This window comes from Sander lucioperca, chromosome 14 (genome assembly GCF_008315115.2).
Source record: "Sander lucioperca isolate FBNREF2018 chromosome 14, SLUC_FBN_1.2, whole genome shotgun sequence".
In the NCBI taxonomy this organism is placed as follows: domain Eukaryota; kingdom Metazoa; phylum Chordata; class Actinopteri; order Perciformes; family Percidae; genus Sander; species Sander lucioperca.
Genome location: NC_050186.1, coordinates 20,071,538 through 20,098,651, shown reverse-complemented (window position 1 = coordinate 20,098,651; position 27,114 = coordinate 20,071,538). Strand labels below are relative to the sequence as shown.

At 40.4% G+C, this 27,114-nt stretch overlaps 1 protein-coding gene across 1 annotated transcript; it reads left to right on the top strand.

Moving 5' to 3' along the window:
* eppk1 (epiplakin 1) lies at window positions 1-26,200 on the top strand. The gene is given in 5 exon segments (XM_031295694.2): window positions 1-99; window positions 9,576-9,704; window positions 11,129-19,262; window positions 19,265-20,316; window positions 20,318-26,200. Coding segments are annotated over 3 exon segments (14,856 nt in total). The 5' UTR covers window positions 1-99; window positions 9,576-9,704; window positions 11,129-11,134; the 3' UTR covers window positions 25,994-26,200.
* Window positions 26,201-27,114: the final 914 nt, after the last annotated feature.

Here is a 27,114-nt window from a genome sequence, read left to right as displayed (position 1 = left end):
AGGACTACCTCTGAGATGTTGGGACCTCAAAATCCCAAAGTCTCTCACACCGGCTGAGACCAAACTGCTAACCAGAGTGGGACTTTCTACAAACATCAGGTACGAGCAGATTTCTTTTAAGATTGGTGATTGAAAATGCAATAATTTCTTTTGGTTTTAGGTCCTAAAGAAAATGGTCAGTCTTCTTTAAGACTTTCAATGAAAGTGTTGTTTAATCCAAAGTAAAACCATGTTTAATCTGCAGCTTGTAGTTTTTTTAGAGTAGGACTGAGATAGTGTCGAAATAGCCCAAAGTGAATAACTGTGTATCTTGCACTCGCTGCCAACACCCTTCTGATAAAAAGGGAAAGCAAACATTCCTCAGTGATTACCTTTGACCACATTTGTTAACATAATGTTTTACACAAAGTAGGCCTGTATGTCACTTTTAAGGCATTTGACAAGTCTGAACATTGTGTCTAAATCACCCTCTGGGCTGTTGACACACACATACTGTAATGATGACAATCCTACATTTTCCACAGCTACAGAAACTGTTGAGTAACAACAAATGATACTCCATTGCCTCATCATTCCTGTTTCTTGTATTGCTGAGATATTTGTAAAGAATGCATTGATAAAAACTAAAGTGTCATAGATAAGATGCAATGGGCTATGCATACTGTATGGAATCTAAAGGTGGGAACAAACAGGCAATTTGCACCATAGTGTAAATCCTAAAAATTGGTCTACAACTTCTTTTGCTTCAAGGTACAAAGGTGGCAGGTCCGCTGAGTTGTGAAAAAATACAATCTTGTCATTCAGACAGATTCTCGTCAAAGTTAAAGGCAACCAGAGAATGAGTGAAAGCATTATTTAACTGTCTCATGACCTATTAAAGTAACGGCGATGTCTTTAGAATGAAAGCTGTAACAATGAATAGATCTACAGGAAATTAATTGACAACAATTTTTTAGACAATAGATTAATTATTTGAGTAATTTTTCTACCAAAAGTGCCAAACACCAAGCTCCAGCCTCTTAATTGTAAATAGTAGTAGTAGTAAATTAAATGTATATTGGGTTTTTGACTGTTGGTCGGACAAAATAAGATACCTGAAGAAGACACGGCCACTTTTCCACTGTTTTATAGACCAAATGATTAATCCAGAACATAATCAGCAGATGAATCGTTGGCTGGAGCCCTAATTAGAATTTCATTAGTAATAGATTCCAAATAGATAATGAGGGGTATCTATACTTCTGTACCTGTACAGTCTGATGCAATCCAATACAGCTGCACTGCCATAAATTTTACTTTTAGGATGCCTATTTTGTTGACACTGTCATAGAGGTGTTAATTAAATAATATGTTTTAGTATTAGTGTGTTGTACTGGATTGCATTATATTTAGAGGCGTTCTTAATATTCTGCCCCCCCCTCATGGGAGAACAGGGCCAAAAAAAAAAATGGAAACACGTCTCAATATAATGAAGTCCAGTACAGCACCACCACCTTTAACTATGACCTCAAAAATAAACATATAATTGAATTAACACATTTCTGACAATGTCAACAAAAGCGTAATATTACAAACTTTTGTATAGATAGATGGTATAAAAGAGCAGTATTAGATTGCATTCAATTGTATAGGTGTGCCTAATAAAGCGGCCACAGAGTACTGTAGGTACTTAGAGTTGTTCTTGAGACAAAAAGAAGTGTAACAGAAGGCAAAGCCCCCCTTTATTCCAATATAATAAAATGTAATATCAGAGATTAATTTAAGATGAAGTGTTTACTTATAGTATTTAAAAATGGGTTCTGTTGTACTTAACTGACACTGTCTTGCGTTCGTCTTGTGTTACAGTACAAGTCGAAGTGCTTCTGTAAATTGTCCCCACGGGAAAATAGTGATTGGAGTTGAATTGAATCTCCCCTGGGGCAGAAAAGTGAATTTGACTAGAAGTACTAAAAGCAGACTGAACAGTAAACAGTGAAGCTACAGTATGTTAACACTATTGAGCTTCATGCAGGTGATGCATTTGCCTTTAGGATATGATAAGCAAAGTGACACAGTGTAATAAATGTCAAGTAAATGTTCAGCACCTTAAAAAAACATTCAAACATTTACTAAGTGGGTGACGATCACTAACAGCACATTCAGTAGTTGCAGGCAGAGATATTGCAGCACTGCATGACTGCCGTTGTATCAATGCAAAGGCTTCAGTCAGTAATGCCATACCTATGATGTCGTAACTGCAGAATAGTGACTTCACAGGTGTTTCATTGCATGCAGTGAAAAATGGTACACACCTTTAGTCCACTGAGATTAGAAATGACAGGGGGCCCCATTTTGAACTAATCACAAGCTATTGTGCACATAAATGGCAGCTGAGTGATTTCCATCTTGTGCAGAAAAGCTAAATAAGGTGATTTTCTGAAGGAGTTTCCACAATAAGTAACACATGGAAGTAATAAAGTAAAGAAAAGACCCTTGTCTAGATTTACCCTTTCAGTTGTGCATTAAAACAGTGAGCAGGTTTTTGAACTTCGTGGCAGAGTTCCCTGCCACAAGCTGTTTTCTGAGAGGGAAATATTCTTTTCAACTGGAGGCAACGACATCATGTATCATAAATACACAGCCATCTATCAACAGAAGGGGTGGAAAAAGCAACTAGTATTCTACTTCTTCTACTTACCACTTATTTGTATGAGGTAAAAAAACAGTGGTGGAATGTCCAAACTTGAAGGTTAAAACCCACAAAACCCAAGGACAGAATTGTGTGTAATTGAAATGTTAGTCTTTTTATTATTATTGTATCTTCTATTTACTTTTGATTTCAACCTTTTCATATGAAAGAAAAAAACATCCTTAAAGAAAATACAAAAAGATATAGCCACAATTCATTTAAGTAAACTAGATTTAGATCAAACTTCACTGATGCATTTACCGCCATTGCAGCAGCAAGTTGTATGACTGAAATATTTGTAATTTAATCCCCACCCCCTTTTTAGCTTAAGTGGCTATAATCAATATGATAATTTAAACGTAAAATAACGCTAATTAATGTTGTATCAGCTGCAATATGCATGTGTTTTATGCACAAAAAAAACACTGTACACTCACTACCTGCCCATCAACAAACAGCAGACAGACACAGTTAGAGGCTAGCTGGTCAACAGCATAGCTAAAGAACCAGATATTTCTCTCAGGAGTTGTTGAAGACCAAAAACAAAGATAAAAGGAGGGTGAATATTGAGAACTGTATGATGAAGTTTAAAGTGTTAAGAACTGTACAGTGTTTGTGTTTTAAGTATTTCCTTACCTGTTGTAACAACAATGGGCATTTCTGGCTGTTCCAGTTCCGAAGCATTACGTCTCATCATGCCAAAGCAAATACATGGTGCTTGTGAAACCTGTTTATGAACTGGCAGTGTTCATTTCTAATCCCTGCAAAGACATGATAAAATGAGAAGAAAAAGTTAACCATTACAATATTTTTATCTATGTGCAGTGCACCAAGTACTAATGCAGGAATTACATATGAAGAAAGGTGCACTACACATTAAAAAAAAGGTGTAATAAAGACCTTGATTTGAATGTAGTTAAAGTTACTGGGAGGTGCTCACTAGGTAGACCTTTTTCTATTTTTATTTAATTAAAAGTAGATTTCATTACATTTTCATTACATAATTTTTTTAAGTAAATTCATATTTTTATTCATATGTTTATATATATCTACAAAAAAGTATGTCTGGAAAACTTGAAATACTATTCATGTGACAAAAACATTTTCTTTTTTGTTAGTTGGGTAATTTACTTTTATGGCAAACTATTTGTATTGGATTGAGTGTACCATATACAACGTCAGTATTGTATCAATATGACCCTTATTATAATCGTGCTTTGTCTTTGTTGATAACTAATCTGATATCAGGTGTGTGTGAGTTTGTGTGTCAATTGAATTTTATGGTAGGCTATCACTTTAAAACAAATAAATAATAAGTAAATAAAATAGCTAAATACACAGGTGCAAAAAACATTTAGGGCCCTATCTTGTACCCAGCGCAATTGACCTTGTACACCGACGCATGTATCATTCCTATTTTGCACCCGACGCACAGCGGACTTTTCCCTCAACAGGGTAAATTAGGAAATGAACTGGCGCTCCCGGGGGCGGTTCAGCAAAAAGAGGAGGCGTGTTCCGGCGCAAACGTTCCCTAGTGCTATTTTGCAGTTTCAGAAAACAATTCCGCCACAGACCAGGAAAAACCTAGTCTAAAGTCAGTGGCGCAATATTCACATGCTATTTTAAGGGCGTATGCTTGGCCGTAATGTAGAGTGTGCACACCGCGCATACACTTTGCTTCTCTCATCACACGGACCCAGCAGTTCCCATTTTTGCAAACCATACATAAATACAAGGAAAAATATGACCTTGTTTTACACAACATTTCCATGAATCATGAATGTGTTGATGACATAAATGAGGAAATATTAGAGTACTTAAGGAGATGTGATGTTGAACTGCATGTGCCGATGCCACTTAAGCCAAGTATTCCAGCAGCAGCACGGGAGAGGAGAGACAGAAGATCTCGGTCTAATGTTAGACTACATTGCAAAAATATCACCATGCATTCATAACCTCGTGATTCAGTGAGAGTGAGCCCAAAACATTGGAAAGTACGTTTTTGTGACATTTCTTTATTTACATTTTTTCAAAAAGAAGAATCAATAGCAAACGTCGGTCTCCTCGGCTGTGAACCACTTCTGGCGTGCACCCATGGATGTATTAAGAGCGTGCGCCTAGCAAATCCGCCATTGCAGCAATCCGCCATGGAATAAGCGCGCATGCTTGTAAAGGGAATGTGAGATAACGCTCTGACTGGTTTATTGCACGTTACGCCCAAACCACACCTATGGGTAATGGGTCCGTGTACTTGGTGGCCAACGGATTTTCGTTTTGAAAGGAAAAAAACAAAAACGAAAAACGGCCAGTTTCCCAATTACCATTAGTAAATAGGAAAACAAAAAACGGAAAACAACCCATTATTCGTTTTTTGTTTTGATATTAAAAAACGGAAAACGAAAAACAATCTCGTTATCCGATTGTCTTTGATGTATTTGTAGATGGAACTCGGAAATTAAAATGTGTGTATAAATGGTCCGTGTACTTTGTGGCCAACGGATTTTCGTTTTGAAAAGAAAAAAACAAAAACGAAAAACGGCCTGTTTCCCAATTACCATTAGTAAATAGGAAAACAAAAAACGGAAAACAACCCATTATTCGTTTTTTGTTTTGATATTAAAAAACGGAAAACGAAAAACAATCTCGTTATCCGATTTTCTTTGATGTATTTGTAGATGGAACTCGGAAATTAAAATACGTGTGTATAAGTCGTATTCCTTAATTTTGCATTGGTATTTTTTTCGTGACCCGGAAGTTACTTCCACCACGCCAAGATCCGCCCTTCAATAGCATTTATTGGCCAGTACCGCCTGTAAGATCCGTTCTGTGCATGCGGATAATTACGTAGTCCCTGTGCGATTTGTAAAAATAGACTGTATATAAGTAACATGTGTCAACACTTTACGACCAAACATTACAACTTTTTTATTAAATCTTTTTTTATTAAATCTTTATTATACAATAGTCATAGCTACAAACATTCGAAACTTGTCACTGATCCAAAACCGTGTAGCGACATCGTTGTTGTGTTGTTTACGTTAATGTTTTTACCTTTAATACTTCGTCTTGACTAATAACCATAGACTGTCTATTATTAATGCGATGAAGTGTAAACGTACATAAGTGTCCTTTTGAAGATGGGATGACAGCTCTCCCAGCCACCACTGCTGTATACCACTATAGTAGCTACATGCTAACGGCAGTAAACACTATAGTAGCTACATGCTAACGGTCATCTTAGCTGGCAATGTTGTTAAATCCTCCCCAATTCCGGGTCACATTCCTGCTGAAACATGTCCGATTGTGTAGTGTTTGGTTCAGAAGCCTTTATCTGTGATTTTTGACGTTAGAAAGTGCTGCTTCGTTCCACTACAATCTAACGTTAGCATACTCATAGCTAACTATTGTAGCTGCATGCTAACGCGACATAGCGGAGCATATAGCTAGCTATTTACGTATGTAGCAGGACTTTGTACCGTAAAAATCACCAATAAAGGCTTCTAAACCAAATACTAAACAAATACAAATACAGTAAAGTGACCGGAATTAGGGGTGAAATGTCCAGCATTGAGCTACATAATAGTTTGCTAGGAGTTAGCTGGTCTTTCACAGAGGTCTCATTTGTAGCCCTGTTTTTACCTGATACTTTCATAAAAGTACAAACACATGAAGTGAGAGGTATACACATGCTTAAACTTTATTTAAAACATGGTTAACCTGAAGCAGGACGGAGTCATGACTTAAAACACCAAAGCAAGGCTTCTAGCTCAGGCTAGCTAGCGTTAGCAAATTACCTTCAAAGTTGCAAAGAAATGACGAAACGTAAAATTTTAAGTCTTTATTTAATTTGCTACATGGTGTTGTACTGGATGGCCAGACGACGCTCCGTATATCATTAACATATACTTTAGGCAACTCCAGCAAACACCTTGTAAACTTCATCTCTGCCATCATAACGGTCTACTGTCACTGTCTAATGTTTTCTTCCGGTAACCAGGAATGTCCAAACATCCTTACGCCAATGCGTGCATAGAGCTGTGAAGTTTGCCGGTGTTCGCGGAAGCGTAGAACTGATCAGGCAGTGCACAGAACGGATTTTACAGGCGGTACGGAAAAAGGAATACGATTTATACACACATTTTAATTTCCGAGTTCCATCTACAAATACATCAAAGACAATCGGATAACGAGATTGTTTTTCGTTTTCCGATTTTTAATATCAAAACAAAAAACGAATAATGGGTTGTTTTCCGTTTTTTGTTTTCCTATTTACTAATGGTAATTGGGAAACTGGCCGTTTTTCGTTTTGGTTTTTTTCCTTTCAAAACGAAAATCCGTTGGCCACGAAGTACACGGACCATAAATCTTATTCCTTTGTCAGTACCCGATCCGTACCGCCTGTAAAATCCGTTCTGTGCACTGCCTGGTCAGTTCTACGCTTGCGCGAACACCGGCAAACTTCAAAGCTCTATGCACGCATTGGCGTAAGGATGTTTGGACATTCCCGGTTACCGGAAGAAAACATTAGACAGTGACAGTAGACCGTTATGATGGCAGAGATGAAGTTTACAAGGTGTTTGCTGGAGTTGCCTAAAGTATCTGTTAATGATATACGGAGCGTCGTCTGGCCATCCAGTACAACACCATGTAGCAAATTAAATAAAGGCTTCAAATTTTACGTTTCGTCATTTCTTTGCAACTTTGAAGGTAATTTGCTAACGCTAGCTAGCCTGAGCAAGAATCCTTGCTTTGGCGTTTTAAGTCATGACTCCGTCCTGCTTCAGGTTAACCATGCTTTTAATAAAGTTTAAGCATGTGTACCTCTCACTTCATGTGTTTGTACTTTTATGAAAGTATCGGGTAAAACAGGGCTACAAATGAGATCTCTGTGAGAGACCAGCTAACTCCTAGCAAACTATTATGTAGCTCAATGCTGGACATTTCACCCCTAATTCCAGTCACTTTACTGTATTTGTATTTGTTTAGTATTTGGTTTAGAAGCCTTTATTGGTGATTTTTACGGTACAAAGTCCTGCTACATACGTACATAGCTAGCTATATGCTCCGCTATGTCGCGTTAGCATGCAGCTACAATAGTTAGCTATGAGTATGCTAACGTTAGATTGTAGTGGAACGAAGCAGCACTTTCTAACGTCAAAAATCACAGATAAAGGCTTCTGAACCAAACACTACACAATCGGACATGTTTCAGCAGGAATGTGACCCGGAATTGGGGAGAATTTAACAACACTGCCAGCTAAGATGACCGTTAGCATGTAGCTACTATAGTGTTTACTGCCGTTAGCATGTAGCTACTATAGTGGTATACAGCAGTGGTGGCTGGGAGAGCTGTCATCCCATCTTCAAAAGGACACTTATGTACGTTTACACTTCATCGCATTAATAATAGACAGTCTATGGTTATTAGTCAAGACGAAGTATTAAAGGTAAAAACATTAACGTAAACAACACAACAACGATGTCGCTATACGGTTTTGGATCAGTGACAAGTTTCGAATGTTTGTAGCTATAACTATTGTATAATAAAGATTTAATAAAAACAAATTTAATAAAAAAGTTGTAATGTTTGGTCGTAAAGTGTTGACACATGGTACAAACATAGACTGTAAATCGCACATGGACATAGAATAGGAAAAGATGTTTATATGTAATTTAAACACGAATACATATTAATAAATGACATGTTGATGTTTAAAAAAAAAAAAAAAAAAAAAATCGCACATGGACAATGTTAGTTTTCTACTACGTAATTATGCGCATGCACAGAACGGATCTTACAGGCGGTACTGGCCAATAAATGCTATTGAAGGGCGGGTCTTGGCGTGGCGGGAGTAACTTCCGGGTTACGAAAAAATACCAATGCAAAATTAAGGAATACTGTCGGTACACGATCCGTTCTGCCTGCACGATCCGTTCTGCACATGCGCAAGATAATACTGTTTTACGTATCCATACGACCTGCACGATCTGTTCCACGCTAGCCTATGGCTAGCCTCCACCGGGAAGCTAACGTTAGTTTAGCTAACAGCTAATTCGGCTAACCGCTAGCTGACAGCTAGATTCAGTCTAAAATAACGTTAACTCAAACGTAATGGGAAAAGCAGGCTACAGCTAAATTAAGACTTCACAGTAATAACAATAAAGACAAGTATTGAGTGATTGTATTTTAAATGAGCACAAATAAAGTAGAACTGACGTAACAGCTGTTATATATGTTAGGTGTTTGTTATATATGTCAACGTTTATTTTCAAGTTTTATTTTGAGGGTCTTTTAAAGTTATTACATGCTGTCTCAGCTAGCAGTTAGCCGAATTAGCTGTTAGCTAAACTAACGTTAGCTTGGCTGTCGACCGGAAGCGTGGAACAGATCGTGCAGTGTCGTAAATCCTCGTACAACCGCGCATGCGCGAACATTTTGCGCATGTGCAGAACGGATCGTGCAGGCAGAACGGATCGTGTACCGACAAATACGACTTATATACACGTATTTTAATTTCCAAGTTCCATCTACAAATACATCAAAGACAATCGGATAACGAGATTGTTTTTCGTTTTCCGTTTTTTAATATCAAAACAAAAAACGAATAATGGTTGTTTTCCGTTTTTTTGTTTTCCTATTTACTAATGGTAATTGGGAAACTGGCCGTTTTTCGTTTTTGTTTTTTTCCTTTCAAAACGAAAATCCGTTGGCCACCAAGTACACGGACCGTAATGTAGCTACTTCAGACCAACCCATTTTAGATTTGCGTCGGGCGCAAAAGAGTCATTTATCCCTCCGTAGGGCCCTTAGACTAAACGCTGAAAGAGATTGCAATAACGATATAAAAATGCTTGTGAGGAAGAGAACTGATAAACAAAATGTGTTTTACATGCCTTATCTCTACAGGGACGGAGTTTCAAAGCCCTGCAATTCTGACCATAAAAGCCAGGACCTTTGGTCGTTTTTCTGGATTTTGGAAAGGCCGGAGGATCCCGAGTTCTGAGGCTGCCCAAAGACTGATAAGGAATCTAAAAGGTTTGGAAGACAGACCATATACTGTAAAACTTATCTTTTAGGTGCCAATCAAGTTCACTTCTTTGACTTTAAGGAAAACAAACATGATTGCCTTCTGTTATCATTAACATATATTTTATTTCTCAAGGCTACTAATATTTTGAGGAAATCAGATTAAAATTGAATGGTATAAAGAAATGTTTTACCTTTGTATTTGATTGCACACACTGGTGATTCAAAGGCTTTAGTTAGTCATTATTAAACTTTATTTGCTGAACTCAACTAGTATTTTGCTGCAGTATATTACATATTCCCTTAAGAGTGGAAAGATTTGTTTGTACTTTAGCATTCCCTGAAAAAGTGTTTATTTGCATTATCTTGGGAAAACAAAATACACGCTGCAATTGTAAATTTGTATAAGTGTAAATATAAATTATTTAAAGTTGTAGTGTGCTGCAATTCCCTTCATTTAGGGAGGGTTTACGAGGTATTTAAGCAATTTAGGCATTTACTTCATAGAGTAAGCACTACATAAAATACATTTTGACTTTGACTTTTTCTAAAGACTATAAATAATTGACAATAGAAGCTTGGAATCAAGCAATCTTTGCATTTGATTTTAACTTATGTAGCATAATGCAGCAGGGTTTACAAAAAAAGAAACAGTGTCAAACGTGAAGTTAGCAGAGAGAACAGTGAGAATACATTTTAAGATATGCAAAACAACTGCAGGATAATGCAAAAGTATTACAAATAATTCCTACTTTGGTTTCTGTGGGATTTAGTAATTTCAACAGCTGCTTACATCCTAAAATTTCAATAAGATATATATGTGGACCTTACTGTCCACTAAAAGTCGAAGAAATTCATTTTACAAAACATACACATACATTTGGATACTGCTGAATAATATGTATATGATGCATATATTTGATCAGATTTAGGTGCAAAGCACCTTCTTAAAGGTAATATATTGTTTTTTTTGTTGAAACTGGTTTAGAGTGGTGTCCATTTAACTTTCTAGTCATTTTGGAGGCTGTAGAGCTACTGAATTGTATTGTGTTATAAAGAGACGTGTTTCGAAGCATCTCTCAGTGTAACACAACACAATTAACCAGCAACATAAACTACAGCTTTCAAAATGCCCATGCAATTAAATCAACACCTCTATAAAACAGTTTTAACAAAAACGAACAGTATGAACGTCATGAAGGTAAGATTTATAGCATGGCTGTGAATTAATTACTAGCAAGTAGTACCAAATTGGTAACAGAGTATATTTACCAACAAATGTGCAGCTTATTTCAACCCAGTGTCTTGATAAGAATCTCTGTATCTATAAAATTTTTGTAGTGGACAGAAAAAAATGTTGTGGTACTTACAGACAATGCATGCATTATCCAAACAAATTTAAGCAACTGTTTTTGTGTTATACAGCTCTATAGGCCAAGATGGACTCTAAGCAAAATGGCTGCACAGAAGTCCACGGACCTGTGGCTGGCGTCTTCCTGGAAAAAACAAGGGAGAAGATAACCATATATCAAGCCATGAAGAAACGTCTGCTTAAGCCAGGAACAGCATTAGCCCTGCTTGAAGCACAAGCGGCCACAGTAGGTATCGTAGACCCAATTAACAATCGAATACTTCCTGTTGCAGATGCTGTTAAGGAGGGAATAGTTGGCCCGGAAATGAAAGAGAAACTCCTCACAGCAGAGAAAGCTGTCAGGGGCTATTTAGACCCCTACACAAACCAAATGATATCTGTATATCAAGCTATGCAAAAAGATTTAGTTTCAAGAGATTATGGATTGAGGCTGCTGGAAGCACAAATCGCCACACAAGGCTTGTTTGATCCTGTTGAAAAGTCAAATATTTCAGTTGAATCTGCGATTCAAAAGGGCTACTATGAAAAAGGTTTGCTCAATGACCAGATGTCAGAGCTGAAAGTGTTCTACAATCCAAGCTTGCAAGAAAATCTTAACTACCACAACCTGCTAGAGAAATGCACGGTGGAGCCTGATACAGGCTTGTTGCTCCTTCCTGTTTGCATAACCTTCAAAGGTCTGCGAAGAGGTATTTCCTCCACTGAACTCCTTGCATCAAAGATCATTGACAAAAAAACATTTGATGACCTACAGAAGGGAAAGACCACTACACAGGATGTGATGTTGATGGAAACAGTTAAAGAGTACCTGAATGGCAAAGGCAGCATCGCAGGCATTGCTATACTCTCATCCAATCAGAGAATGAGCATTTATCAAGCCATGAAGAAAGGCATATTGATGCCTGGAACAGCACTCGTTCTACTGGAGGCACAAGCTGCGACTGGATTCATGATTGATCCTGTAGAAAACAAAACGTTCACTGTGGATGAGGCCATCAAAAACAAAGTTTTTGGCCCAGAATATCACGCAAAGCTGCGTTCTGCTGAGCGAGCAGTTACTGGATACAAAGACCCATACTCAGGTGAAACTATATCTCTGTTTCAAGCAATGGAAAAAGAACTCATCGTTGGGGAACATGGAATACGCCTACTTGAGGCGCAAATCGCTACAGGTGGAATAATAGACCCGATCAACAGTCATAGACTACCAACGGAAGTGGCCTTCAAGAGAGGTTATTTCAATGAAGAAATGAATGCCATACTAGAGCATCCAGGGGATGACACGAAGGGTTTCTTTGACCCAAACACAGAAGATAATCTAACTTACCTTCAGCTGATGGAAAGGTGTGTCATTGATCCCATCACTGGACTGTGCCTCCTTCCTATCCTTGATAAGTCAGACAAGCTGAATTTCAACTTTATTGACAATCAAACTAAAATGGCCTTCAAAGAGGAGAAGGTAAATGTGGTATGTGGAAAGTACATGGGGAAGACAGTATCTCTGTGGGAACTCCTGATGTCAGAATACTTTGATGAACACCAGAGGCGAGACATCATTCAAAAGTACAGAGAAGGGAAGCTCAATATCAAGACCATTATCACAACGGTTCTGGAAATCATAGAAAATTCTGTGAAAACAACGAATGTCATCTTTGAAGGCATCAGAGAAAACGTCACAGCCAAACAGCTTGAGGAAGCAGATATCATAAGTAAGGAGGTTCTGGAGGATCTGAAAAAGGGAAAAGTGTCAGTGAAGGATGTGATAAAAGATGAAAATGTCAATATGTACCTACAGGGTAAAGACAGCATCGCAGGCATTCTGCTTCCTGATTCTCAAATCATGACCATCTACCAGGCCAAACAAAAAGGAAAGCTGATGCCAGGAACTGCTCTGATTCTACTGGAAGCACAGGCAGCAACAGGGTTCATAATAGACCCTATTGGAAACAGGAAGTTTTCAGTGGATGATGCTGTCAAAGCAAAGATAGTGGGGCCTGATGTCTGTCACAAATTGCGCTCAGCAGAGAAAGCGGTCACTGGGTACAAGAATCCATATGATGGCAAAATAATCTCTTTGTTCCAAGCCATGCAAAAAGATCTCATCCTAAAAGACCATGGGATTCGGCTCCTGGAAGCACAAATTGCGACCGGTGGGATTATTGACCCAGTGAACAGCCATCGCATTCCAGTCCATGTGGCCTATAAGAAGGGATACTTTAATGAGGAAATGAATGAGATCCTGATTGATCCAAGTGATGACACCAAAGGATTCTTTGATCCCAACACCCTTGAGAACCTGACATACTTGCAACTCATGGCTAGATGTGTCAGAGATCCCAGTACAGGTCTGTGCCTCTTGCCACTCAAAAGCAAAAGTAACAAAATTTCCATAGATGATAACATAAGGGAAACGTTCAAAACAACAACAGTTACTGTTAAGTATGGCAGGTTTAATGGCAAGCACACAACACTGTGGGATCTTATCAATTCAGAGTATCTGACTGAGGACAAAAGACAGGAATTTTTCAAGCTCTTCAAGACAAGGAAAATCACAGTTGAGCAACTCACTGTCACCATTTTAGAGATCATTGAGAGTAAGGAGATAAAACGGCAAGCAGGACTGAACATTAAAGGTCTCAGAGGAGAGGTCTCTGTTGTGGATCTTTTGGAGCTTGAAATTGTGGATGAAAAAACATACAACAGTTTGGTCGAGGGAAAGATGACAAGCACCGATGTGATGAAAATGGACAGTGTGAGAGCTTACCTACAAGGGAAAAGTTGTGTGGCTGGGGTGATACTACAACCCTCAAATCAGAAGCTGAGCATCTATGAGGCACAGAGAGTTGGCATTCTCACACCTGGCACTGCTCTTTGCCTCCTTGAAGCACAAGCAGCCACAGGTTTCATTGTTGATCCTTTGAAAAACCAAAAACTGACAGTGGAGCAAGCTCTCAGAGAGAAGGTAATTGGTCCAGAGATGCATGACAAGCTTTTGTCTGCAGAGAGGGCTGTCACTGGTTACACAGATCCATACACTGGTCAAAAGATCTCACTTTTCCAAGCTTTGCAAAAGGATCTAATTATCAAGCAGCATGGCATCCGTTTACTTGAGGCCCAGCTTGCTACAGGTGGAATCATTGATCCTTTGAAGTGTCTTCACTTACCCCTTAAGGTTGCATACAGGAAAGGATATTTTGATGCGGAATTTTATCAGATCCTATCAGACCCAACTGATGACACAAAGGGCTTTTTTGATCCAAAGACACAACACAATCTGACATACATGGAGATGTTGAGTAGATGTGTAAAAGATGAGGAAACAGGACTGCTTCTGCTGTCAATGAATGACAAACCGAAAACTACAGAAACAAAGGCAAACATGTACACTAACACTGAGATAAAGCAAGAGTTTGAAAAGACAGCTGTGAGCATATCGGTAGGACGGTACTCAGGAAAATCTGTTTCTCTATGGGACTTGATCCACTCTGGGTATTTTACAGAGGATCAGCAGCTTGAATTCTTTGATAAATACAGAACAAGGAAGATAAACACACAAACCATAATCACATTAGTGATTTCCACCATTGAAAAACTGGAGAGTGAAACACACAAAACGATAATGGGCCTGAGAAAACCTGTCTCTGCTCAACAACTACTGGATTCTGATATCATTGATGCAGATACATTCAAACAGGTGAAAGAAGGAAAACTCCCTCTTGAAGAAGTGATCAAACGTGAGCCTGTGAGAGGATACCTGAAGGGAACAGGAAGCATTGCTGGAATTAAGGTTCATCCATCCCAGAAAGTAATGAGTATATATGAAGCAAAGAAGGAAGATCTGTTGACACCTGGCACTGCACTTGTACTGCTTGAAGCGCAGGCTGCAACAGGATGGGTGATCGATCCTTTAAAAAACAAGTTCTATGCTGTTGATGAGGCAGCAAGAGAGAAAGTAATCGGACCAGATGTACATGAGCAACTTCTCTCAGCCGAACGAGCAGTCACTGGCTACAAAGATCCATACACAGATGCAACCATATCACTTTTTGAAGCCATGGATGAACAGCTGATTGCAAGAAGTGATGGCATTCGTCTTCTCGAGGCACAGATAGCAACTGGAGGAATCATTGACCCAAATCAAAGTCACAGGCTACCTGTTCATGTTGCTATTAAAAAGGGATATCTAGATGAAGAAATAAGCAAAATTCTGTTGAACCCGACTGATGATGCAAAGGGATTCTTTGATCCAAACACCAAAGAAAACCTCACTTACCTTCAGCTGATAAAGCGATGCGAGAAGGATCCAAAAACTGGGCTACTTCTTCTATCCCTGTATCAAGAGGAATCCCATGTATTTCACACAGATGAGCAAATAGAGCTTGCTTTCAAAAATAAACCGATCGCAATGGATGCTGGAAAATTTAAAAACAAAAAGGTGACATTGTGGGAAGTGCTGGTCTCTGAATACATATCAGAACAAAAAAGGGAGCAGCTCATACAACAATACAAAACAAAAACCATGACAATAGAGGAGATCATTGAAATACTCACTGTAATCATTACTGAGGTATCATCCAAAGAAAGAAAGTTCAAAGGACTAAGAAAGCAGGTCTCAGCCAGTGAGTTGTATGAGTCAAAGATTATCTCAAAGGAACTTTTCACACAGATTATACAAGGAAAGGTAACTGAAGAAAATGTTGACAAAATGGAATCGATTCAGAAGTACCTTGGAGCTACAAACTGTATAGCAGGTGTCAGAGTTGAATCTACAAAGAAAGTTATGAGCATCTACGAAGCCAAAACCAAAAGCCTGCTGACCCCTGGTACATCTCTTGTGCTGCTGGAGGCACAAGCTGCCACTGGTTTTGTCATCGATCCAGTGAACAACAAAAAACTTTCTGTAGAGGAAGCTGTGGCTCAAGGAGTGGTTGGCAGTGAGTGGAAAAAGAAACTGCTTTCAGCAGAAAGAGCAGTTACAGGGTACAAAGATCCCTACACTGGAAACACAATTTCTTTGTTCCAGGCCTTGAAAAAAGATCTTATTGTGAAAGATCATGGAATCCGTCTCCTTGAAGCACAAATTGCCACAGGAGGCATAATTGACCCAGTCCACAGTCACAGAGTGCCTGTACAAATAGCATACCAAAGAGGTTACTTTGATGAAGAAATGCATGAGATTCTGTCTGACCCTGATGATGACACCAAGGGCTTCTTTGATCCTAACACTCAAGATAACCTTACCTATCTCCAGCTGATTGAGAGATGTGTTAAAGACCCAATCACAGGCCTCAACTTATTGTCCATCGTAAAGAAAGGTGAGTTTTATTTCTTTATTGATGAGGCAACTAAACTGATTTTAAAAACTACAACAACAACCAGAGCAGGAGGGAAATACCATGGCACAACAGTGTCTCTGTGGGATCTGCTCTACTCCAAATACATCACTGAGGAGAAGAGGAGAGAGCTCGTGCAACAGTACAAGTCTGGATCTATCACAATTGAACGCTTCTTGGAAATTATCCTGACAATCATTCAGCAGCAGACCACAACAACCTCACCGTCATCACTTGTCATGTGCCAACCACCAGAAACAAAAGTGGATAGCAGCACAACTACCATCACCACTATAGTTACAGAGACAACTGAAGTTCAAAACTTCCATGGAATCAGAAAGGATGTCACTGCCAATGAGTTGCTTGAATCAAAAATCATCAATGAGGACCTCTACAAAAATCTTACTGCTGGAAAAGTCACAGTGACAGAAGTAAGTGAAATGGACTCAGTACGTAAGTACTTAAAGGGAACTAACAGCATTGCAGGAGTGTACCTGCAGTCCACCAAAGAGACCCTGAGTATATATGAAGCCAAAAGCAAAGGCCTGCTAACTCCTGGTACTTCTCTGGTTCTGCTGGAAGCACAAGCTGCCACTGGCTTTGTTATCGACCCAGTAAACAACAAGAGACTTTCTGTAGAGGAAGCTGTGGCTCAAAGAGTGGTTGGCAGTGAGTGGAAAAATAAACTGCTTTCAGCAGAAAGGGCTGTTACAGGATATAGAGATCCTCACAACGGAAACACAATTTCCTTGTTCCAAGCCTTGAAAAAAGATCTTATTGTGAAAGATCATGGAATTCGTCTCCTTGAAGCGCAAATTGCCACAGGAGGCATCATTGACCCAGTGCACAGTCACAGAGTGCCTGTTCAGGTAGCATATGCAAGAGGTTACTTTGATGAAGAAATGAATAAGATACTGTCTGACCCAGATGATGACACCAAGGGCTTCTTTGACCCCAACACCCAAGAGAACCTCACCTATCTTCAGCTGGTAGAGAGGTGTGTCACAGATCCCATCACAGGCCTTAGCTTACTGGTGATTGCAAAGAAAGGCGAGTTTTATTTCTTTGTTGATGAGGCAACAAAACTCATTTTGAAATCTACAATGACAACCAGAGCAGGAGGGAAATACCATGGCACATCAGTGTCTCTGTGGGATCTGCTCTACTCCAAATACATCACTGAGGAGAAGAGGAGAGAGCTCGTGCAACAGTACAAGTCTGGATCTATCACAGTTGAACGCTTCTTGGAAATTATCCTGACAATCATTCAGCAGCAGACCACAACAACCTCACCGTCATCACTTGTCATGTGCCAACCACCAGAAACAAAAGTGGATAGCAGCACAACTACCATCACCACTACAGTTACAGAGACAACTGAAGTTCAAAACTTCCATGGAATCAGAAAGGATGTCACTGCCAATGAGTTGCTTGAATCAAAAATCATCAATGAGGACCTCTACAAAAATCTTACTGCTGGAAAAGTCACAGTGACAGAAGTAAGTGAAATGGACTCAGTACGTAAGTACTTAAAGGGAACTAACAGCATTGCAGGAGTGTACCTGCAGTCCACCAAAGAGACCCTGAGTATATATGAAGCCAAAAGCAAAGGCCTGCTAACTCCTGGTACTTCTCTGGTTCTGCTGGAAGCACAAGCTGCCACTGGCTTTGTTATCGACCCAGTAAACAACAAGAGACTTTCTGTAGAGGAAGCTGTGGCTCAAAGAGTGGTTGGCAGTGAGTGGAAAAATAAACTGCTTTCAGCAGAAAGGGCTGTTACAGGATACAGAGATCCCCACACTGGAAACACAATTTCGTTGTTCCAAGCCTTGAAAAAAGATCTTATTGTGAAAGATCATGGAATTCGTCTCCTTGAAGCGCAAATTGCCACAGGAGGCATCATTGACCCAGTGCACAGTCACAGAGTGCCTGTTCAGGTAGCATATGCAAGAGGTTACTTTGATGAAGAAATGAATAAGATACTGTCTGACCCAGATGATGACACCAAGGGCTTCTTTGACCCCAACACCCAAGAGAACCTCACCTATCTTCAGCTGGTAGAGAGGTGTGTCACAGATCCCATCACAGGCCTTAGCTTACTGGTGATTGCAAAGAAAGGCGAGTTTTATTTCTTTGTTGATGAGGCAACAAAACTCATTTTGAAATCTACAATGACAACCAGAGCAGGAGGGAAATACCATGGCACATCAGTGTCTCTGTGGGATCTGCTCTACTCCAAATACATCACTGAGGAGAAGAGGAGAGAGCTCGTGCAACAGTACAAGTCTGGATCTATCACAGTTGAACGCTTCTTGGAAATTATCCTGACAATCATTCAGCAGCAGACCACAACAACCTCACCGTCATCACTTGTCATGTGCCAACCACCAGAAACAAAAGTGGATAGCAGCACAACTACCATCACCACTACAGTTACAGAGACAACTGAAGTTCAAAACTTCCATGGAATCAGAAAGGATGTCACTGCCAATGAGTTGCTTGAATCAAAAATCATCAATGAGGACCTCTACAAAAATCTTACTGCTGGAAAAGTCACAGTGACAGAAGTAAGTGAAATGGACTCAGTACGTAAGTACTTAAAGGGAACTAACAGCATTGCAGGAGTGTACCTGCAGTCCACCAAAGAGACCCTGAGTATATATGAAGCCAAAAGCAAAGGCCTGCTAACTCCTGGTACTTCTCTGGTTCTGCTGGAAGCACAAGCTGCCACTGGCTTTGTTATCGACCCAGTAAACAACAAGAGACTTTCTGTAGAGGAAGCTGTGGCTCAAAGAGTGGTTGGCAGTGAGTGGAAAAATAAACTGCTTTCAGCAGAAAGGGCTGTTACAGGATACAGAGATCCCACAACGGAAACACAATTTCGTTGTTCCAAGCCTTGAAAAAAGATCTTATTGTGAAAGATCATGGAATTCGTCTCCTTGAAGCGCAAATTGCCACAGGAGGCATCATTGACCCAGTGCACAGTCACAGAGTGCCTGTTCAGGTAGCATATGCAAGAGGTTACTTTGATGAAGAAATGAATAAGATACTGTCTGACCCAGATGATGACACCAAGGGCTTCTTTGACCCCAACACCCAAGAGAACCTCACCTATCTTCAGCTGGTAGAGAGGTGTGTCACAGATCCCATCACAGGCCTTAGCTTACTGGTGATTGCAAAGAAAGGCGAGTTTTATTTCTTTGTTGATGAGGCAACAAAACTCATTTTGAAATCTACAATGACAACCAGAGCAGGAGGGAAATACCATGGCACATCAGTGTCTCTGTGGGATCTGCTCTACTCCAAATACATCACTGAGGAGAAGAGGAGAGAGCTCGTGCAACAGTACAAGTCTGGATCTATCACAGTTGAACGCTTCTTGGAAATTATCCTGACAATCATTCAGCAGCAGACCACAACAACCTCACCGTCATCACTTGTCATGTGCCAACCACCAGAAACAAAAGTGGATAGCAGCACAACTACCATCACCACTACAGTTACAGAGACAACTGAAGTTCAAAACTTCCATGGAATCAGAAAGGATGTCACTGCCAATGAGTTGCTTGAATCAAAAATCATCAATGAGGACCTCTACAAAAATCTTACTGCTGGAAAAGTCACAGTGACAGAAGTAAGTGAAATGGACTCAGTACGTAAGTACTTAAAGGGAACTAACAGCATTGCAGGAGTGTACCTGCAGTCCACCAAAGAGACCCTGAGTATATATGAAGCCAAAAGCAAAGGCCTGCTAACTCCTGGTACTTCTCTGGTTCTGCTGGAAGCACAAGCTGCCACTGGCTTTGTTATCGACCCAGTAAACAACAAGAGACTTTCTGTAGAGGAAGCTGTGGCTCAAAGAGTGGTTGGCAGTGAGTGGAAAAATAAACTGCTTTCAGCAGAAAGGGCTGTTACAGGGATACAGAGATCCCCACACTGGAAACACAATTTCGTTGTTCCAAGCCTTGAAAAAAGATCTTATTGTGAAAGATCATGGAATTCGTCTCCTTGAAGCGCAAATTGCCACAGGAGGCATCATTGACCCAGTGCACAGTCACAGAGTGCCTGTTCAGGTAGCATATGCAAGAGGTTACTTTGATGAAGAAATGAATAAGATACTGTCTGACCCAGATGATGACACCAAGGGCTTCTTTGACCCCAACACCCAAGAGAACCTCACCTATCTTCAGCTGGTAGAGAGGTGTGTCACAGATCCCATCACAGGCCTTAGCTTACTGGTGATTGCAAAGAAAGGCGAGTTTTATTTCTTTGTTGATGAGGCAACAAAACTCATTTTGAAATCTACAATGACAACCAGAGCAGGAGGGAAATACCATGGCACATCAGTGTCTCTGTGGGATCTGCTCTACTCCAAATACATCACTGAGGAGAAGAGGAGAGAGCTCGTGCAACAGTACAAGTCTGGATCTATCACAGTTGAACGCTTCTTGGAAATTATCCTGACAATCATTCAGCAGCAGACCACAACAACCTCACCGTCATCACTTGTCATGTGCCAACCACCAGAAACAAAAGTGGATAGCAGCACAACTACCATCACCACTACAGTTACAGAGACAACTGAAGTTCAAAACTTCCATGGAATCAGAAAGGATGTCACTGCCAATGAGTTGCTTGAATCAAAAATCATCAATGAGGACCTCTACAAAAATCTTACTGCTGGAAAAGTCACAGTGACAGAAGTAAGTGAAATGGACTCAGTACGTAAGTACTTAAAGGGAACTAACAGCATTGCAGGAGTGTACCTGCAGTCCACCAAAGAGACCCTGAGTATATATGAAGCCAAAAGCAAAGGCCTGCTAACTCCTGGTACTTCTCTGGTTCTGCTGGAAGCACAAGCTGCCACTGGCTTTGTTATCGACCCAGTAAACAACAAGAGACTTTCTGTAGAGGAAGCTGTGGCTCAAAGAGTGGTTGGCAGTGAGTGGAAAAATAAACTGCTTTCAGCAGAAAGGGCTGTTACAGGATACAGAGATCCCCACACTGGAAACACAATTTCGTTGTTCCAAGCCTTGAAAAAAGATCTTATTGTGAAAGATCATGGAATTCGTCTCCTTGAAGCGCAAATTGCCACAGGAGGCATCATTGACCCAGTGCACAGTCACAGAGTGCCTGTTCAGGTAGCATATGCAAGAGGTTACTTTGATGAAGAAATGAATAAGATACTGTCTGACCCAGATGATGACACCAAGGGCTTCTTTGACCCCAACACCCAAGAGAACCTCACCTATCTTCAGCTGGTAGAGAGGTGTGTCACAGATCCCATCACAGGCCTTAGCTTACTGGTGATTGCAAAGAAAGGCGAGTTTTATTTCTTTGTTGATGAGGCAACAAAACTCATTTTGAAATCTACAATGACAACCAGAGCAGGAGGGAAATACCATGGCACATCAGTGTCTCTGTGGGATCTGCTCTACTCCAAATACATCACTGAGGAGAAGAGGAGAGAGCTCGTGCAACAGTACAAGTCTGGATCTATCACAGTTGAACGCTTCTTGGAAATTATCCTGACAATCATTCAGCAGCAGACCACAACAACCTCACCGTCATCACTTGTCATGTGCCAACCACCAGAAACAAAAGTGGATAGCAGCACAACTACCATCACCACTACAGTTACAGAGACAACTGAAGTTCAAAACTTCCATGGAATCAGAAAGGATGTCACTGCCAATGAGTTGCTTGAATCAAAAATCATCAATGAGGACCTCTACAAAAATCTTACTGCTGGAAAAGTCACAGTGACAGAAGTAAGTGAAATGGACTCAGTACGTAAGTACTTAAAGGGAACTAACAGCATTGCAGGAGTGTACCTGCAGTCCACCAAAGAGACCCTGAGTATATATGAAGCCAAAAGCAAAGGCCTGCTAACTCCTGGTACTTCTCTGGTTCTGCTGGAAGCACAAGCTGCCACTGGCTTTGTTATCGACCCAGTAAACAACAAGAGACTTTCTGTAGAGGAAGCTGTGGCTCAAAGAGTGGTTGGCAGTGAGTGGAAAAATAAACTGCTTTCAGCAGAAAGGGCTGTTACAGGATACAGAGATCCCCACACTGGAAACACAATTTCGTTGTTCCAAGCCTTGAAAAAAGATCTTATTGTGAAAGATCATGGAATTCGTCTCCTTGAAGCGCAAATTGCCACAGGAGGCATCATTGACCCAGTGCACAGTCACAGAGTGCCTGTTCAGGTAGCATATGCAAGAGGTTACTTTGATGAAGAAATGAATAAGATACTGTCTGACCCAGATGATGACACCAAGGGCTTCTTTGACCCCAACACCCAAGAGAACCTCACCTATCTTCAGCTGGTAGAGAGGTGTGTCACAGATCCCATCACAGGCCTTAGCTTACTGGTGATTGCAAAGAAAGGCGAGTTTTATTTCTTTGTTGATGAGGCAACAAAACTCATTTTGAAATCTACAATGACAACCAGAGCAGGAGGGAAATACCATGGCACATCAGTGTCTCTGTGGGATCTGCTCTACTCCAAATACATCACTGAGGAGAAGAGGAGAGAGCTCGTGCAACAGTACAAGTCTGGATCTATCACAGTTGAACGCTTCTTGGAAATTATCCTGACAATCATTCAGCAGCAGACCACAACAACCTCACCGTCATCACTTGTCATGTGCCAACCACCAGAAACAAAAGTGGATAGCAGCACAACTACCATCACCACTACAGTTACAGAGACAACTGAAGTTCAAAACTTCCATGGAATCAGAAAGGATGTCACTGCCAATGAGTTGCTTGAATCAAAAATCATCAATGAGGACCTCTACAAAAATCTTACTGCTGGAAAAGTCACAGTGACAGAAGTAAGTGAAATGGACTCAGTACGTAAGTACTTAAAGGGAACTAACAGCATTGCAGGAGTGTACCTGCAGTCCACCAAAGAGACCCTGAGTATATATGAAGCCAAAAGCAAAGGCCTGCTAACTCCTGGTACTTCTCTGGTTCTGCTGGAAGCACAAGCTGCCACTGGCTTTGTTATCGACCCAGTAAACAACAAGAGACTTTCTGTAGAGGAAGCTGTGGCTCAAAGAGTGGTTGGCAGTGAGTGGAAAAATAAACTGCTTTCAGCAGAAAGGGCTGTTACAGGATACAGAGATCCCCACACTGGAAACACAATTTCGTTGTTCCAAGCCTTGAAAAAAGATCTTATTGTGAAAGATCATGGAATTCGTCTCCTTGAAGCGCAAATTGCCACAGGAGGCATCATTGACCCAGTGCACAGTCACAGAGTGCCTGTTCAGGTAGCATATGCAAGAGGTTACTTTGATGAAGAAATGAATAAGATACTGTCTGACCCAGATGATGACACCAAGGGCTTCTTTGACCCCAACACCCAAGAGAACCTCACCTATCTTCAGCTGGTAGAGAGGTGTGTCACAGATCCCATCACAGGCCTTAGCTTACTGGTGATTGCAAAGAAAGGCGAGTTTTATTTCTTTGTTGATGAGGCAACAAAACTCATTTTGAAATCTACAATGACAACCAGAGCAGGAGGGAAATACCATGGCACATCAGTGTCTCTGTGGGATCTGCTCTACTCCAAATACATCACTGAGGAGAAGAGGAGAGAGCTCGTGCAACAGTACAAGTCTGGATCTATCACAGTTGAACGCTTCTTGGAAATTATCCTGACAATCATTCAGCAGCAGACCACAACAACCTCACCGTCATCACTTGTCATGTGCCAACCACCAGAAACAAAAGTGGATAGCAGCACAACTACCATCACCACTACAGTTACAGAGACAACTGAAGTTCAAAACTTCCATGGAATCAGAAAGGATGTCACTGCCAATGAGTTGCTTGAATCAAAAATCATCAATGAGGACCTCTACAAAAATCTTACTGCTGGAAAAGTCACAGTGACAGAAGTAAGTGAAATGGACTCAGTACGTAAGTACTTAAAGGGAACTAACAGCATTGCAGGAGTGTACCTGCAGTCCACCAAAGAGACCCTGAGTATATATGAAGCCAAAAGCAAAGGCCTGCTAACTCCTGGTACTTCTCTGGTTCTGCTGGAAGCACAAGCTGCCACTGGCTTTGTTATCGACCCAGTAAACAACAAGAGACTTTCTGTAGAGGAAGCTGTGGCTCAAAGAGTGGTTGGCAGTGAGTGGAAAAATAAACTGCTTTCAGCAGAAAGGGCTGTTACAGGATACAGAGATCCCCACACTGGAAACACAATTTCGTTGTTCCAAGCCTTGAAAAAAGATCTTATTGTGAAAGATCATGGAATTCGTCTCCTTGAAGCGCAAATTGCCACAGGAGGCATCATTGACCCAGTGCACAGTCACAGAGTGCCTGTTCAGGTAGCATATGCAAGAGGTTACTTTGATGAAGAAATGAATAAGATACTGTCTGACCCAGATGATGACACCAAGGGCTTCTTTGACCCCAACACCCAAGAGAACCTCACCTATCTTCAGCTGGTAGAGAGGTGTGTCACAGATCCCATCACAGGCCTTAGCTTACTGGTGATTGCAAAGAAAGGCGAGTTTTATTTCTTTGTTGATGAGGCAACAAAACTCATTTTGAAATCTACAATGACAACCAGAGCAGGAGGGAAATACCATGGCACATCAGTGTCTCTGTGGGATCTGCTCTACTCCAAATACATCACTGAGGAGAAGAGGAGAGAGCTCGTGCAACAGTACAAGTCTGGATCTATCACAGTTGAACGCTTCTTGGAAATTATCCTGACAATCATTCAGCAGCAGACCACAACAACCTCACCGTCATCACTTGTCATGTGCCAACCACCAGAAACAAAAGTGGATAGCAGCACAACTACCATCACCACTACAGTTACAGAGACAACTGAAGTTCAAAACTTCCATGGAATCAGAAAGGATGTCACTGCCAATGAGTTGCTTGAATCAAAAATCATCAATGAGGACCTCTACAAAAATCTTACTGCTGGAAAAGTCACAGTGACAGAAGTAAGTGAAATGGACTCAGTACGTAAGTACTTAAAGGGAACTAACAGCATTGCAGGAGTGTACCTGCAGTCCACCAAAGAGACCCTGAGTATATATGAAGCCAAAAGCAAAGGCCTGCTAACTCCTGGTACTTCTCTGGTTCTGCTGGAAGCACAAGCTGCCACTGGCTTTGTTATCGACCCAGTAAACAACAAGAGACTTTCTGTAGAAGAAGCTGTGGCTCAAAGAGTGGTTGGCAGTGAGTGGAAAAATAAACTGCTTTCAGCAGAAAGGGCTGTTACAGGATACAGAGATCCCCACACTGGAAACACAATTTCGTTGTTCCAAGCCTTGAAAAAAGATCTTATTGTCAAAGATCATGGAATTCGTCTCCTTGAAGCACAAATTGCTACAGGAGGCATAATTGACCCAGTGCACAGTCACAGAGTGCCTGTTCAGGTAGCATATACAAGAGGTTACTTTGATGAAGAAATGAACAAGATTCTGTCTGACGCTAATGATGACACCAAGGGCTTCTTTGACCCAAACACAAAAGAGAACCTCACCTATCTTCAGCTGGTTGAGAGGTGTGTCACAGATCCCATCACAGGCCTTAGCTTACTCCCCTTGCACAGGTGAAGGAAAGGAAACCTTTCTGGAAGTATTAACTCTTGAGTTTTATTTTTAACCTTCAGTTTACTCAGAATTGCAGTTAGTACAATCTGCTTGTTACAAATCATTTTACTGCCAGTTATTTTTAATAGGCATGTAAGGTTGTCCTTAAAGACATCTGAGGAGAAAGATACATGTATACTGTACTGTGCGGAATAATATGTTTTTCAAGATTGAGAAAGAGCCCCCCCAAAAAAAAAAAGAATTTAAGTACAACATACATATGAACTTGTATGTTCGTTACAGCATACTTGATTAGATATGTGAAATATCTGCTGTAAAAAAGCCAGCTGGCCTTATGAGTCAACTCTGAAAAGTACACTATGTATTTTTTGCCTTTTTCTTGTTTTCAGTCACTTTATAATTACCTAATTCTGATCTCCTCTGACAACATACATGGCAGTACAATAACTGCATGTTGGTTTTGCAATACTTCCCCGTTTTAATGTTTTTCATGTTATTTGTGGTGTCTAAAGATTGGATTGATTTTACATTGATGTAACAGCATACATTTACCTGGCCTGTACAAACAGGATTCAGTTATGTTTTATAACATGCAGGCAAAGCTTTCCAAAGTAAACTATGCATTGCTTTAACCTCACTTGGAGGCCGGCCATACACTTGATTTTTTTTGTGCTATTGTAAAACCTTTTGTGCAAACTGTTGTGTGTGGCCCAATAAAGAAGTGAAATATAAGTACTAGATCTTGTCTTTCTTTTAGCAATTTTGTATGAACATCTTGACATTTTGGGAACTATTATTAGTTCAGTACAACACATACTGTTAAATCATTTCCTGGTTGAAGATTCCTCACATGGGTTCGACAACTTTTAGAGCACTTAAACACCCATATAATACTTCCTGTTCAAAAACAGTAAAGCAAATCAAATGCAAACATTTGTCATTTCAAAGAGTGTGAAACACAGTCTCTCACTTGAAACACCTGAATGAATGTCCTCGACAACTGTATGCAGCAGACCACATTTGGCAAATTTAGCTTGCGTGTACAGCACTCTCTAGTGGAAAGAAAATATAAAACAAACATTTAATGACATGTTTAACATTTATTTTTAATGTCAAATATTTCT